Below are 16919 nucleotides of genomic sequence, written 5' to 3'. Positions count from 1 at the left end.
GTTGATAAACCAAACATTCGTTTCTACTCCCCACCGACGCAGCACAGCAGTTTCTCTAGAAACAACCCCTCTTTGACCATTTGTATATCGCTCAAGTGACGCGATGACCAACTGGATACCTTCAATTCGTTGACTTTTTCTCAACCAGCTATTTTTTTTAATACAAGCACAAGCGAAATAGCAGCGACCAGTATGGCAACGACAAAACGATTTCGACACAATTTGAAGCAGTTGCACAAGCATGACTGGATAAAAATTTCGCTTTTCCCCGTACTTGCGCTTAAGTTCATGTTACAAAGCAACTCACTGGCCGTTGGGCACCGTCCACGCATATCCTTTTTTGTTTTATTTGAAAACCCAGGCCTTTTATCCCGATAGACCTTTATCATTCGGCGGCCATGTTGAGTCTCAGGAGAATAAGAAATTTTGTGTTTGCACGGCAAGACTCGCACTGAATTCGCGTCTGGCCGAGGCTTGCCTTGCAAAACCCGAAGGCTTTTTGTTCTTCCGAGACTCAACATGGCCGCCGAGTGATAGGTCTATAGGCTTTCGTTCACACGGACGAGATTGAAAACGGTTGAAAAGCCTTTGGAAACAGTGATTTTCAAACATAAAACGTAAAACCAAATGCAAGGCTGATCGGACAGCTAAAAAGGGTAATTTTATTGCACAATATTTCGGTAAGACAAAATTAACCTTCTTCAGGGGCTGCAAAAAGTTAATCTCCGATAAAACAGCAAAAACGAATGAAAAACGATGAAGTAGCAGCGTCGGCATAAATCACTAGCAAGACGCGTTTGAAACTTTTGCAACACTGAAAAACTAATTCTTTTAGTTTTCGGAGGGGTAAATACGCAATCCTTTACTTGTCTTCTCACAGTTCCTGGAGTGGGGAATTATTATAGTTACGTGTCACTCCCTCCCCACCCATGGATCCACCAGCCACGGGATTAGAGGGTGGAGATAGCTAACGAAGAGAAACAAAGACAGCAGGAAATATTCATACTAATTGAATCAGCCATATTTTCACATAGGATCACTGTAATGAGCTGTTATATCAAAGGAATAAAGTAAGTTATTGTGTAAAAGCAAGATATAACGTACTATGTCACTGTAGGTTCGCCTGTAGTGTGGTGGTTATCACACCTGCCTTGAACGCAAGGGACCAGGGTTCGAATAGCTAACAAGGAGAAAGTCATAGTATATATACAATGTCTTGAGCCACGCGCAAAGCGTTCTACAAAAATTTGGTGCCTTGAAAAAAAAGGCAGTGATGGTCGAGAGTTCAAGCTAAACGGGTGAACGAGCAAAGCAAGCTCGAGCGAGCCAACTTCCCGAGGGAGAAACTGAGAGAGGCAGCAGACAAAGGGAAAGACTGTCTGCAGATTCATGGTACTGCCATGGGTACAAAAGGCAAAAATTGAAACTGAAATTCTAAACCGAAGCGCGTCAAAACCAACGCTATATAGACGACGTTATCTCACTCTAGGACACAACCAGACGAGGAAATAGCACAGTTCATTCAGCAAGCAAACACTTAACAGTCACCATCCATGGCTTTCAAGGATCGAGCGCGAGTGAAAAGTAAATATTCATAGCGGCAAACTGAAAGCTTTTTCCCTCTTAAAAATGTTTCTTTCCTTTATGCAAATGTCTTAAGACTGAGTTGATGTCAATCTCCCGCGATTTTGTGTCAACATAAAACAAGCGAAAACGGCCAAACAAAAAAATGGAATCTCTTAAAGAATTGTTGTCTCATATAATCTTCAACAAACAAACTTTTGTAGCAGTTTTTTTTTTGGATTCTATTCGGAGTGACTCTGTTTGGAATCTTTGCAGACATGGAAAACAGCAAGTTGAAGTTTGATTTCCGCTGTGATGCGAAACTTAGCGGCAAGGACTTCGTCCGAGGAAAGTGTTTCGATAAATACGAGAAGCAATGCAACAAATTCGGTATTCCAGTTTATGGCTTCGTTATTGCTAACTTCTCTGTGGTTGCGATTGTGTCTGTGATTTACTCCCACTGCATCCAGTCAACAGTTCATGCACTCGAAGATGCCGAAGGACAACTTCAACAAGGAAACCGAACTCGAAGACGGCTGTTTATCGCGTACTGTTGTCAACTTGCCACCAGATTTTTTCTAGGGATCCTTTTTTATCGTTTTTAAGACTCAATTTCTTTATCCCAGTAACATTCCCTCAAATTTTAAGTGTAATCTAGCGCGAAGAGAAGGCAATAATTCGTCTCATCCGTCTGCCAAAATCACACACTGGCTCACAGATTTTCAGTACCTGCTACTTTCGAATGTCACAATCAGAGAGCAACTAAGAAAACCTTCTGGACCGAGACTGTGACTGTGGTAAATGGAATGAATGGCTTTCTCGTTTTTTTTTTTTTTTGAGGTTGTCTGGATCTTTTAACGAGCTAGAGATGGAAAAAATAGGCATGGGAAACGCGCAGTTTTTTCGCATCATTTAAAACCGACCCTTGTTTCCCCACAAGAAAAATTGTAGCACTAACAAATTCCGTTCAGTCAGGCTCAACAAGAGCCACAAGCTGTTGAAGGCCAAGAACACCAGAGCCCAGTTGCTCGAAGCATGGTTACCGAGGTTACCGCTAACCCGGGTTAAATACCATGACGACCTATAGGTTTTAATACCTCTTAACCAATGGTTAGCGCTAACCAAGCTTCGAGCAACTCAGCCCAGGATGATAAGAGGACTCCAACAAGAGCCAGATACAGTGCAATCTGAACAGTGCATGCGCAAACAATCACAGCTACAAGTACTACTCAAGAACATAAAAAATGGTGCTGTGGAAGGCAAAGAGCAACTTAGAGATCTTAAGCAACCTTTCCGCCCTAATACAGGTGAAGGGCCGACACCTAAAGATTTAAATATCGATCGAATTTATGTCAATTTGGAGATTCATGAAAGCAGGGCTAAATATGACTTTCCTACAGAGAGATAGGAACAACTTACAGTTTACCCAAAACCCAATGCCAATCGGTCTGAGTGTGTACCAATAGCACATATTATTGACGCTCGAAACAAGAATGTTCTCGTTGTCGGTCGTCCAGGCATTGGCAAGACAATGTTGTGTACTAAGCTTCTTCGAATGTGGGCTTCTGATGACGTTTTCAAAGAAGAACAAAATGTAGAAACGCATTTTGGTGTAGCCTTCCTTCTGAAACTCAGGCGCTTTTAAAACTCGGAAACAGACCTGAACATTCATGAGCTGTTGGGCCGCTCAGAAACAGTGGAACATTTGAATGATGAGGTCTGGGACTACATTATTAGAAACCCAACCGAAGTTCTTTTGATTTTTGATGGGATTGACGAATTTGCTGCAAAGTCAGACATCGCCACTGAAGATGAGTCAGATTACAAGAACACTGTGGAAGCGAGGATGCCTCTCCATTGTCTTTACAACAAAGTAGCATCAGAAAGCTTCTCCGCGGTGCCACAGTTTATATAACAGCAACAAACACCATAGGGGGCCCACACAATGTGTCTGTGTAGCCGATTGTTATTATATAGTAAATGCACTGGATTTACCGTTTGCTTCACCTATAGCGATATATCGCTAACTATGTATATAAATCAATGATAAATAAACGTTGAATTACCTTATCAGTGGTATATAGTCGTCCTTTTACCTCAAAAGCGGTTTTTTGAGCGATTTTGAAGGAGTTTGAGTTCGCCGTTGACTGTTCCATATATAGGAACAGTCAACGGCGAACTCAAACTCCTTCAAAATCGCTCAAAAAACCGCTTTTGAGGTAAAAGGACGACTATATACCACTGATAAGGTAATTCAACGTTTATTTATCATTGATTTATATACATAGTTAGCGATATATCGCTATAGGTGAAGCAAACGGTAAATCCAGTGCATTTACTATATAATAACAATCGGCTACACAGACACATTGTGTGGGCCCCCTATGCAAACACCAACTGCTGTGTCATGCCTAGCCAGCTCAATGCTCATAGAATTCTTGAAATTCTTGTATTTACAGCTGAGCAAGTTGAGGACTATGTGGGGAAGTTTACCGAAGGTGATCAAGACGCCGATGCCAAAGATACAATATATGGCAACACATCAGCACAAACATAAACCTCTTTTCATTAATTGTACTATATCCCTGTGAATTGTTTTATCATTTGTCACTGCTTGCTACAAATGATAAAGAACGTTGCTGATGGTGCACAAAAGCTCCCCACAAAACTTACCGAAATTTACAGCATGACCGTCAAGAGTTTCTTCTTTAAGCACAATCGCCAGGATAAATACAGCCGCTCTAAAACTGGTCTTGGCACTTACATGTACAAAAAATTTGATCAGCTTAAACTTGAGAATAAAACGGTCTTCAAGAAATTAGGAAAGATCGCTTTAAATGGGATTAAAGAAGGAAGACCTATCTTTGGATCAAACGAAGTTGATGGCCGGGCTGGAGGATTGTGGATTGTTTCATCAATTCAGGCCTTACGTGAAATGCCGTCCCCTACATGACCCACCCAAAGCTCAATTCTGTTTCTTACGCCTCACACTTCAAGAAAAAGAATAATTGCGAGAATTTGTTTCCGATGACATCAACAAAGGTGCCTGGCAAGTGATGTTGCAGTTTGTGGCTGGATTGCTCGAGCCTGATTCTGATACAAAAGTGTCAAACGGCGACATTTTTACTGAACTTCTTGCCACATCGACAAAAGAGTGGAGGGAATGCGATCTAATAGGCAATTGGGATTTTGAGATACGCACAATGATTCACCTGTTGGCCGGATTTTTGCATAAACTAACTGTTAGCACTGAACTTGTGTAAGTGTTTGTATGACGGATCGACGTAGAGCAGCATTCTGCCACACAAACCAAACTAGTGGAGATTGGCTTTAATGCGATTGATGTTAGTAACTGTTCATTTTCACCTGTTGACTTTGGAGCTGTCGTGCATGTAGTTAATTTAAATGCTGTGGGCCGGGAATGTTGTGTATGAACTTAGAAGATAACAATGTTGGGCCCTTGAGATTAACAGTGGTGACGACCAAAATAATTGCAAACTTAGCAGCTTAAATCTGCCTTCGAACAGGATAACTGATGAGGGTGTAAAGCACTTGGCTGAAGCACTAAGGCACAGCAATTGCAATTTAAGCAGCTTAAACGTCCACAAGAACAACATTACTGACGAAGGTTTCAAGCACTTGGCTGAGACACTCAAGCACATTAACTGCAAACTAATCAGCTTATGCCTCGACGAAAACCACATAACCCACGAAGGCGTAAAATACCTGGGTGAAGCACGCAAGCACGATAATTGCAAACTAAACATCTTGGACGTCTCTGCTAACCTCATAGGCGATGAAGGTGCAAAGCACTTAGCTGAGGGACTCAAGCATGCTAACTGTAAACTAAATGTATTACGTTTCCTTGAAAACGGTATAATAGGTGAGGGTGTTAATGCACTTGGCATGAAGCACTCAAACAAAGCAGTTGTAAAGTACGCCGGTTAGACCTGCATGAAAAACGATGAACGTTTAACGACCTAGTCTCTTTGAAGACACAGCTGTTGATGATGTTAAGCACTACAAAGCAAATTAACCGACAGCGGAGGTACAAAGCATTTGGCTGAAGCACTCAATTTGCCTTGTCTCTTTCATGATCATGAACAGTCACATTAACTTTAGAATTTTACCAAAGCCGCATTCACACCAACAAAACATGTTTAATTAAACCAGGTTTAACGAAATTAAAATTGGTAACAGAAAGCTGAGCCATTAGCTTTGACATAGGACTCAAGTAAACTTTAACTTGTTCTAAATCTGTAGTCGTCAAAAATCCGAAAGCAGCTTTAATGAAACGAAACAATTTTAAACTGTGTTTAACTAAACAGCTTATGAAAGCCTTGGTGTGAATGGGGCATAAGTCTAACTTATGACATAGTTTCATAGCTATCACTAAAATCAAACAACCACACAAACGTTGGTAAAACTCTGTAGCAAAATGAGGCGGGGAAAGTGAATTTAAATGTTTGGTTTATCAACGGAGTCGATAACTAAAGGTAAATTGGCCACCGTACAGAGATTCGAGTGCTACTTTAGCTATCATCTCTGTTGATAAACCAAACATTCGTTTCTACTCCCCACCGACGTAGCACCACAGTTTCTTTACAAACTAACCCCCTTATATTATCCAAAGTGAATTTGAGTTTGTTAGCATCTCGAAGTTCAGATCCTTTTATGTAGCGAGTGACTTCCACTTAAGTCAAGAACTGTCTGACTTTTTTTTCACCATTTCACTTTCCTTTAGTAAAATCTCTAGATCTCTATTTGAGGTCCTATTTGGCAGAACCTTAGGGAGGAGGGGTGCAACGGGTGAGTCAGGTACGTATCCCCAGTCCCTCCCCACTGACTGCAGGGCTCCGTCTTACCGACAAATTAAGTTATTACAAAAGTTAGCTGCAGTACCTGTGACCTGATTGTTGTAAACGATAGTCAATAAATTGAATGAAACGTTTGCATTTTCTCACATCAGTTTCTACCTTAATTTTCTTAATTGTATCTTAAGTGTGTCACTTGCTTTAATTGATTGTCTTAATTGTATGAGAAAAATGAAGTTGACAGGCCCACGAGACTCTGAAGTGCACTTGCGTGTTTTAGGCTTAATCTAAGTTTTGCCCTCACGAGTATATCTTTTAGGGAACGCCCTTTCCTGTATTAGATGAGCGGTTGTCCGTTGTAAATTTCATTTAGCGCTTTATAATTTTCTATTAAATGCCATTTATCGAGTGGAATTTGTTTCAAGTTAGGCACTGTTGAAATTGATATTGAGTTACAAGTGGCAAGATTCGTTTGTTTCAGTTTTGCAGGAGAGCTCGTCTGTCCTCAAAGTTTACTTCTGAGAGTGTCTTTTTAACGAAGTTTTCCGGGTAGCCTCTCTCGAGAAGGTTCACTTTGAAGTTATTCATATCCTCCTAGAACTGTGTTTTAGAGGAGTTATATTCTTATCACCCTGAAACGATTATAAAATATTTTGTAACTAATCTTAATAAACACAATCACAGTATCAGGAGCGGGGATCACAAGGACACAGCGAGCGTTACATCATAAAGAAAATACAGCAGTGGGTAAACCAAAAAATTAAAGCAAGGTTGAAAAAGATGCCTCGAGTGGCTCTTGCATCATTTACAAAACCTTAAATAGCCAACTAGCCCTTAGGGGTATACCTGCAAGCACGCCTAAAATACTTCTACAGATCTACAGATAACACGAATCATATATAATGAACATACTCTAGTGTAATTAGCAAAGCGTTACAAACTATATTTTGTTCTTAGTAGTCCGAAGCCCTCTCCTTTGACAATCCCAATCACCTTTTCTCACCCCTCCTCCCCTTCTCCGATTACACCTGTTACGTTACACAGGCTATCAGAAATCCAAAGGCAGTACAGTGGAACCTGAGTCACAGGAAGACTTACGATATTGATGTATCCGTATTATAGAGGTGTCCGCAAGGAGACATCTCTATTACGGACAGTTCACTTGGTCCCGGAGAGACCGAAATCCATATAAAACCTACTTCTCAGGAACGGACATCTCAATAATACGGACACTTCCTTTCCCCTTGGTGTCCGTAAGACAGACTTTCGGCTGTACTATGTAAGGAACCATTCATTCTTTGCACGGGAGTGGCTACCAAGAAGTGAAATGGAAGGTGGGGGGGGGGGGGGAGGGGGCTGGTGGGGAGTGGGAGCTAAATTTTGTGTGAGCCATTAGGTATCAAAGTTTTTAAAAAACTCCTCAATTCCCACAAACCAAAAAATCCCCACTCGTTTCCCGCTTGACGGTTCAAATTCCCCACCATTCCTAAACAAAGATCAAATTCTCCACTCCCCAGGCAAATCCCCGGGTATTTGCTTGTTCAAATCCCCGCCCCACGGGGCAAACAAGGCGTTCAAATGCTCTACGTTTATACGGACACTTACGGACACACAAAAAGAAGGTTCAAATATCCCCACCCCGCTCAGGTAAAGTTCAAACCCCCCACCCTCTCGAAGACCTTTGGCGTCTCCCCGGCGACGGAAATCGGCGAAATGCCCGGGGTATTTATGTATGCCCTGGGGGGGATGCTGAAGGTTTGAATTCCCTATTGCAAATTTTGAATTCCATATTATCAAAATCCTAGTAGTGGGGGTAAGCTGATACTTTTTAACCAGGTTCTTTGGGGGACGCTTATTCGAGAGCCCGGGCGCATAATAACGGCGATGGGCCGGGCCTGTAACCAGGGGGCTTATAACAGGGGTGGGGGACTCGCCTTTCAGTAACGCTTTCTGCAGATGAGAAACGACGATTGATATGTTGGTGTTTGTCTGTTTTGCGACCTCATCATCATGTAGACTAATTATGAAAGCGTGGGTGCTGATTTCTTAACCCAAAGGAGAGTAAACATAATATTTGGAAGGAAAACAAGCTGCTACACTTTTCAGTGGGCTGGCCGTTTAACATTTGACATCGCTGGAAAACATGCATGTTTTAATGTTTTGCAATCTTCCAATTCATTTGCAGTTTCAGTGAGAAGATTCTGCAAGCATGTGCAAATAACATTCGTCATTGCCTTTCTTCTGTGATGGAGAAAACATATGTTGTATCATCATATCCGCAAGGAATTCGTTTAACGAGAAGGAATAGAACGTAATTTTAATTGTCAGCTCGTCGGTGCCATCTTGTGTGTCAAAGCGAGTCAACAAGGATCACGCATTGAAATGCGGTTTAATGCTGTATTGTTTGCGTTTACTTTACGGAAAGATCACGAAGCGATCAAAGTGCATGTATAAATTGAATGGTGAAGTCGAAGGACTGAATTCAAAGAGAGGAGTTGTTGGCTCAACCTGGGTTTACACTTCCTGCGTTACTATACGTTCATTCGTTTGGCACGTTCTAGGCCGGTCTTTTGGGATCGCTTGCTATATTAGCCAGCTATGGAGACGAAAACAAGGAGCGTTTCAGATGTAGACACAAAAGTGGTAAAGTTTAGGAGCAACAAAGTTTCTGTAGCAAGCCAGCGAGCTGTTCATGTGGAAATGCAAGATTACATGCCTCACTCTGCAGATTCTGCGAAAAAGGTAGACGGGGTAGCTTAAACTAGTTAGCAGGAAACTCGCGAAGCGTCATATCAAATTAAACCTGTTAAAGAAAGATGAATATTACTTAATGCGTACTACTTATTTCCTGAGTTGGAGAACTTAATTAATTAATTGGGAAAACAATAGCAGAGCTCTCCTCATGTATAAAATGGAGGCCTGTCAGGCCCTATTTAAGGAGAGTTGGGTTACCCATGAATCATTAATTTCAAGGGCAGTTATAAATCTTTAAGGCCATAAATTGCCACACTTCCTGCGTTACTGTACGTTCATTCGTTTAGCACGTTCTAGGCCGGTCTTTTGGGATCGCTTGCTATGTTAGCCAGCTATGGAGACGAAAACAAGGAGCGTTTCAGATGTAGACGCAAAAGTGGTAAAGTTTAGGAGCAACAAAGTTTCTGTAGCAAGCCAGCGGGCTGTTGATGTGGAAATGCAAGATTACATGCCTCACTCTGCAGATTCTGCGAAAAAGGTAGACGGGGCCCGGGGGGGGGGGGGGGTACTTGTGTTCAGTTTTGCTGGGTATGTGCCGCTGGCCTCCCAGAGCCCCTGCCCCATTATAGTCTTTTTTCGTGGCCAGTTATAGACCCCATCTTAGTCACTTTTTGGGAAAATGTAATTTTCGCGATCCCAACTAAGTCACTTTCTATTTAATGTTTTTTTCTTACCCCAAAAAATCCGAAAATGTGCGACCCCATTCTAGTAACTCTACTGAAAATTCAACCCCATTCTAGTCAATCCAGTCGTGAAAATGCGACCCCATCCAGCGGCACATCCCCATTAGCCTCTTATAAGGGAGTACCCCCCTCCCCCCCCCCCGGGAGACGGGGTAGCTTAAACTAGTTAGCAGGAAACTCGCGAAGCGTCATATCAAATTAAACCTGTTAAAGAAAGATGAATATTACTTAATGCGTACTACTTATTTCCTGAGTGGGAGAAATTAATTAATTTCCTCATGTATAAAATGGAAGGCTGTCAGGCCATAGACCCTGTTTAAGGGTCAGTTGGGTTACCCATGACTCATTAATTTCAAGGGCAGTTGTAAATCTTTAAGGCCATAAATTGCCATATTTCCTGTCTGGCCTTTAAATATCCTTGATAATATAGACATAAGTGGGTTGGCACCTTTATGGGATTACATTTTGTTATCTGTAATAGCGAGTGTTGGACTAATAGAGGGATTTATTCCCAGCGATTTTTCACGGGGACTTCAATCCCTTCCCATAATATTGAACGGGGTGTCTGTTTAAATGTAGTGCTGTACACTGAAAAAGTGATGTGCATGATCAAACAGTCAAACTGATAAGAGCAAATGCACAAAAGTGCATTTTGATTTCACACTTGACTCTATTTACTTTATTTTAACTACAGTCTTGTTTTATTTTCATTTTAACCAATGTGACCAATTATTACTATTATTATTATAACAGCAAGTTATCCAAATTCCTAGAATTCAGGAAGATAATTTCATTAGTTGCGGCGTGATGAAAGGCTATGGAAGATGTGGTGAAAGGCTATGAAAACAATGGAAGTGCGCCAGGATTATTTGATCTTTTGTATTGTGAAGGGGTCAAAGCTAGGGTAATGAGAAAAAATAATTGCTTTTGATCAAATGAGAGTTTAAGGCTTGTGTAAACTTAACAAAGCTCCTTGATGCTAATGTTAATTAAAAGTTAATCAGATCACAGTGAAATCAGTTACAGCTAATATGTAGTTGCTTCTGTAAGTGTGATCATCACCTTTTGTATTATGTATGTGCAACTGATGTTATATTAACACTATGGAAAACTGTGCCAAAAGTCAGTTGAGATGTTAAAATTTTAGATCTAGGAGGAATCATATTCACAGATGGTCAACATCAGTCTGGTGCAGTCTGACCCTTACCGAGACCCCTGCATAAGATTAACTTCATTGATCAATTTGGATAAAATTATGCAATTCAGAGTTTTGATTGGCTCAGTGGTCATGGCATATCAGCCATTATACCATGCCTGAGAAATATTGACTGTTAAATAATTATTGTTTTCTGGTTGTTGGTGCAAAGCAAAATCACACTTGTGCTTATGTTGGATATAATTGGATGAGAGCTTATCGTGGGACTCCCATATTGACAATGTTGTCATAAAAGCATCCGCCGGCCTTGGGGCTATCAAATGTGTCAGGAACTTGCATTGGTTCCCCGAGACTCTTATTATGATCTATAAAGCTCTGATCTCATCCAACCATACTTTGATTATTGTAGCTCTGTATGGGGCAACATTAAGTTGTGTGTTAGTCCAAGAGACTCCAAAAACTGGAAAATAGGGCTGTATGTTTAATCACTTTCTCTGACTTAAATGTTAGACCTTACACTTTACTCGGTGACCTTGGTTGGGATTCTCTGGAGCGAAGGCGTTCAAAGCAACTAGCAATATACCTCAGTGGCTATCTACCATCTCATATCCAATGTACAATCATGGAATAATTGTCAAATATTCCTCTCACCATAACTGATATTAATATTGAATGGGAAGGTTGTAGCATGCATAAGCTATCATGCCTTGAGACATCCTATTGATTCTCTCTTTTGGAAAAAGACATCATTGAAAATTCATTGACTCTAACAGATTTTGTAGTTTTCAGCTTTTAATTTCTGTTTAAAAAGAAACTGTTTCCCTGGTTGCCATAGCTGCAAGAAAAGAAGGGTGAAATTGAGAGAAAAGTGGCACATGAACATGGTTTTTATCAGGAGATGGCAATTTACTATTATGGCTGCAGAACGTTTGTGATTATTTGACTTGCCACTCATGATCAGAGTTCTCAAGCTGATTAATAATTCATGAAGCAAAAAAAAAAAAAAATCGCCACTGTGAAGGAGTCTTAATTATCATAAAATTTGCTGAACTGTTGCTATGAATTTCTTCAATAATTATTTATGGTTCGAGAAGCTGCATCAAACATATAAAAAGTGTCTCATCCCTCTAAGTTGGTTAATAACACCCTACTGCAGCTTGTTTTTGGAATCCACTTCTTGGTTTTTGAATGGAAATTGGATGAAACACTCTTGTGCCAAAAGAGTGACCGACAAGTGACGAGGTCGTGGAACTGACTTTGAGAAAGTCTACACTAGTACCAAAGGTGAAATTTGGGGGATCTAGGGGGCAGGAACTGTACCAGAAGTGAAAGGTATGGGACATTGGGAAGTGCATACCCCTCCGTTCCCTGTTTTCTCTCCCTCTTCCTCTGCCCCCGGTTTACCTGCTTTCCTGTCCCCTGTTTCCTCTTTTCTGTCTCCTGTTCCTCCTTTTCCCCCTCTCTCTGTCTCTCCACTGTTCTCCCTGTTTCCCCTCATTCCTTGTTTCCTCTTTCCTGTTTCCAGTTCCCCCTCTTCCTCTGTCCCCTGCCCCCTCCTCCCTGTCCCCTGTTCTCCCTTTTTTCTTGTCCTTTTTTCTCCCTATTCCCCTCATCTTCCTTTTCCCCTTATTTCCCCGTCCCCTGCTCCCCTCTTCCCTGTCCCCTTACATGGCAACTAAAGAAGAAATTTTAAATTGGCTCTTTGATATTTGGATACTGCAAATAGTAATAATTATTACTTATCTCTGTTTGTTTTCAGGATGCATTCATCAAAAATGATTCACAACAAGATCTGTTAACTGAGGAGGAGTTTGAGCCTGACAAGGAACATTTAGAGCGTCAGAGAAGGAGAAGGCTTATCTTTATTGCTCTTGTAGCACTGATAACTACAATCCTTCTAGCTCTGGCTGCTATTATCCCTTTCTTGCTTGGTAATTAAGATTCTTAAAGTTATCTCTGTGTAAACTTATCAATGGCTGTTTTTTTTATGCTAGAGATGCATAATCCGTCTGAAACAAAGTTGTGCAAATGTGCATGTTTACTGGTGTGAGTGGTTAAATTGTGCAGATCTTGTAGTTTGTCTAGTGAAAGGATGGCCACTAGATGGATTGTGTGTCTAGATGTACTGTTGGCATTTAAAGCATCTTGAGCAACGTGCTTTCAAAGAAAGTTCATAAAGATGCATAATCCACCCTGTCCCCACCTTTATACCAGACAAACTACGAGATAAATAACCTGATGCAACAAACATGTTTGCCAAAGTTTGTTCCAGACAGATTATACATCTCTAGTATAAAAAAGGCCAATGTTAAACCTGAGAATGGAGGGGAGGATAAAATGTTCTAGGCAGATGTGGGACATTTTACTTGTTTGCAAAACCCTGACTATAATATTTATAAACATTCTGACATAATTTGTTGTACAATTCTACTTGTTGTATAATAATGATGTTGAAGCTTGAGCATGATTTAACATCATGCCAGGAAAATGTTTGATTTGCAAGCAAAACTGATTCATCCAACAAATTATGTTGGTAAAACGTCATGATCTAAAATGGGGTGTTGAACTGTGATTGTAAGATTGTTGAACAAATAAATACCATTTATTAACCGAGAGTGAGGTCATTACAAGGAAATCTCAGACCGAGGCCTTGATGTATTGACCAAGCAATAGCGAGGTCAATATATTAAGGCCAAGGTCTGAGATTTCCCTGTAATGACCGAACGGACGAGGTTAATAAGTTATTTATTATATGGCCTTTTATGCGCTATTCTTAAAAATAATACAATAAAAACGCCGGAAGTGTTTTTCCACGTCCGCTTGCGCGCGCAAGAGGTCATTCGAGGTTGTGTTCACTGAACCGAAACGAACCTGAGACACAGTTTATTTGACAATGAGACAATTGTTGTCTTTATTACATCAAGATCTAGGGCAAATTTGACCACTTAAATTTCAAAAAAACACACTGACCTGTGTTTACAAGACAGTGTTTGACCCTTAAAAATTTTAAAAGCTATAAAGGCAAAGATGGGTCCAGTTTGTGATTGAATTTTGAACACGTGGGAGAACTTGCAGTGATTTTAGTGACACTTACAATGAATATTAATCTTCGTTGTCGTTCTCAATAACATAACGTCGTTTTTTCCCTTGTTGGATCAAATATTTCACTAGGCCATTGAAGAGTCCAGAGATACTGCTGATATTCGCTCCAGGAACGCTCCTAGCTTTTACTCACAACTCAAAAGAGCCATCGAGCTGAGAAAAATTTTCATAATGCCCGGTCATTACAAGAAAGTCTTGCCCGCTCAGTAGCCAATCAGAGCGCGCGTACTATTGTAGCCATATAATAAAATGCTGTTCAACAATGTTAGAACTTTTATCCAAGGCTTATTAGGAGTTTTGATCTTGCCTGCTTGCCTTGGTGAAATTCTATCCTTGCAGGTGATTCTTACACTGATCATAAATTTGATGGTCAAATGCTCCTCTGGGTAGCATTCATGTGGCAGATGCTTAACTTTCAGGGTCAAAGAAGTCCAATGCTGATTTGAAAAACAACACAGGCTTGAGCAAAGCAAGTGGGGAACAGCTGAACTGTGAGGCCTTATCTCATGATATGGCTAATGGACACCTAGTATGCAGTGGCATAAAGATCAACTCAACCTGTTGGACAGTTTGTATTAAAGGATATGAAAAGAAAAATGCACAGATTGGAAGTTACATTTGTCAAGGAAATGGAGAGTGGAGTGGAGAGAGGACATCATGTGTTCGAAAAGATTGCGGATCTTTTCATCAGGTGACGAAAACTAATAATGTAATCAAATATGTACCGTGGGTTCCAAATAATATCCATACCTCACCCATAAAAGGTTGTTTGGTTTGTACCCTTCCATCCCCTCTTGAAAAAATCAAATTAACCTTTCCTTTCATTTTTATAAGCCTTGGTTTTAGTCATCATTACGTGAGCATCATACAAGTAGACTGCTGCAGTAATCTTATCCAGTTTGTCCTATAGGTACTGAATGCAACACATGTTTGCACTGGCACAAAGTACAGGGACTCTTGCAACGTAAGCTGTATTGAGGGATTTGAGAAGAAAAATGCATCGTCTGGGGAGTATGTGTGCCTGGAAAATGGAGAGTGGAGTGGAGAGAGGACATCATGTGTTGGAAAAGGTTGTGGATCTTTTCATCAGGTGACAAAAACTAAAAATGAAGGGGTGCCTGGAAAAAAACCCTAAGTGACTTCTGATAAATTGCTAGATTCTTCTTACAAATTTCCTTATATTCGCTTGTGAAACAAAAGGAGAATTTGACCTTACATCAAAAGTCACTTAGGACCTTATTCCGCACACCCCTTCAAATGTAATCAAATATGTATGGTGGGTGCCAAAAAATATCTATACGTCACCCATAAAAGGTGTTTTTGGTTTGTACCCTTCTACTGGACCCCCTCTTGAAAATATCAATTTAGCCTTTCCTTTCATTTCTCTAAACCTTGGTTTTAGTCGTCATTACATGAGCACCATACAAGTAGACTGCTGCAGTTATCTAACCCAGTTTGTCCTATAGGTACTGAAAGCAACGCATGTTTGCACTGGCACAAAGTATGGGGACTCTTGCAACGTAAGCTGTATTGAAGGATTTGAGAAGAAAAATGCGTCGTCTGGGAAGTATGTGTGCCTGGAATCTGATGGAGAGTGGAATGGAGATGAAACAGTGTGCGTTCTCAAAGACTGTGGATCCCAGCACAAGGTAAGACTGGAACAAAATACGTGGACAGTACTGTGAATTTAGCTGTCAAGAGATATGAAAAGAAAAATTGATTGACTTGGAAACTGTGTTTGGAGAATGAAGGGTGGAGCCAAGAGGAAACAGTGTTTTACTCAAAGACTGCATATCTTTTCATGATGTAAGTAAGAGTAAAGGCCAGATGTGGGGGGAGGGGGAGGGGGGTTGAATTCTTTTCTTCCTGCGCCCCTTATATACTTCTATTTCCTGCATCTTAGTTTAAGCTTTTACCTTTTTGGAGTTTTGATTTCCATCATAGTAGTATGCTAAAGTTTTCTTTTTTCCCCAGAGTTTTTGTCTAGCTACCACACTGGCTCTTCTTTTCCACTTCTCACGCCTCTTCCATGAAAATCCAACCCTATGTACATGCCTCCTTCCCCCAAAGGGTATAACCCTTGTGAGACAAAGTTTCTAAATTTCTTCTATCAGGGAAAAGTATATTCATTTGATCCTTTATCCTATGCAACACAGTGAAATGGTTCATGTTTTCAATTACTACAAAATCCACAGGCTCCGTGTCAATGCAGTCTGGGCTTTGCTGGTAATGGTGAACATTGCAAGAATGATTCCGACTTGGATGGCTTCCCTGATGAGCAACTGCCTTGTAAAGAACAACACTGCAAGATTGACAACTGTCCATCAATCCCCAACAGCGGACAAGAAGACAATGATGGGGATAATCTAGGTGATTCTTGTGATGTTGATGATGACAACGATAATGTCACTGATGCTACTGACAATTGTAAGTTTAAAGCCAATCCATTCCAGGAAGACCGCGACAATGATACTGTTGGTAATAAATGTGATAACTGTGTTAGTGTTGCTAATGCTGATCAGAAGGACAGCGATGATGATGGCATTGGTGATGCGTGTGATGATGACATAGACAATGATGGGTTTGGTTTAGAGGGAGACAACTGTCCTCTGGTATCAAACCCAGGCCAGGAAGACACTGATGGTGATGGAGTTGGTGATGTGTGTGATAATTGTGTTCATGTGTCTAATGCTAACCAGACTGATGCTGATGAGAATCTTATTGGCGATGCATGTGATGAGAATGCAGATGAAGATCATGATGGCGTGAGTGATAACAAAGACAACTGTAAATCTATCCCCAATGGAGACCAAGTAAGCTTTATACGACTTTACTTTTCAGATTGGT

At 40.7% G+C, this 16919-nt stretch overlaps 1 protein-coding gene and 1 pseudogene across 5 annotated transcripts in view; both read left to right on the top strand.

Moving 5' to 3' along the window:
* Positions 1 to 1729: 1729 nt before the first annotated feature.
* On the top strand, positions 1730 to 5542 carry LOC146485947 (uncharacterized; annotated as a pseudogene).
* Positions 5543 to 8336: 2794 nt separating this feature from the next.
* The window catches only part of LOC146485945 (thrombospondin-2-like), a 35790-nt gene continuing 27207 nt past the window's right edge, over positions 8337 to 16919 (top strand). Inside the window, exons 1-6 of one of the 5 annotated variants that reach the window (XM_085102568.1) lie at positions 8337 to 9119; positions 12730 to 12901; positions 14492 to 14763; positions 14983 to 15162; positions 15539 to 15721; positions 16268 to 16885. In XM_085102568.1, the coding sequence (XP_084958694.1) occupies positions 8976 to 9119; positions 12730 to 12901; positions 14492 to 14763; positions 14983 to 15162; positions 15539 to 15721; positions 16268 to 16885 (1569 nt within the window). In that variant the 5' untranslated portion in view covers positions 8337 to 8975. Of the gene's footprint in view, positions 9120 to 9364; positions 9610 to 12729; positions 12902 to 14491; positions 14764 to 14982; positions 15163 to 15538; positions 15722 to 16267; positions 16886 to 16919 lie in introns of those variants that run through there. The other 4 variants (XM_085102563.1, XM_085102572.1, XM_085102577.1 and 1 more) reach the window with 4 other exon arrangements.

This window comes from Pavona decussata, unplaced genomic scaffold (genome assembly GCF_977016875.1).
Source record: "Pavona decussata unplaced genomic scaffold, jaPavDecu1.1 SCAFFOLD_23, whole genome shotgun sequence".
Taxonomy (NCBI): Eukaryota; Metazoa; Cnidaria; class Anthozoa; order Scleractinia; family Agariciidae; genus Pavona; species Pavona decussata.
This window is presented reverse-complemented; position numbering and strand designations above follow the sequence as displayed.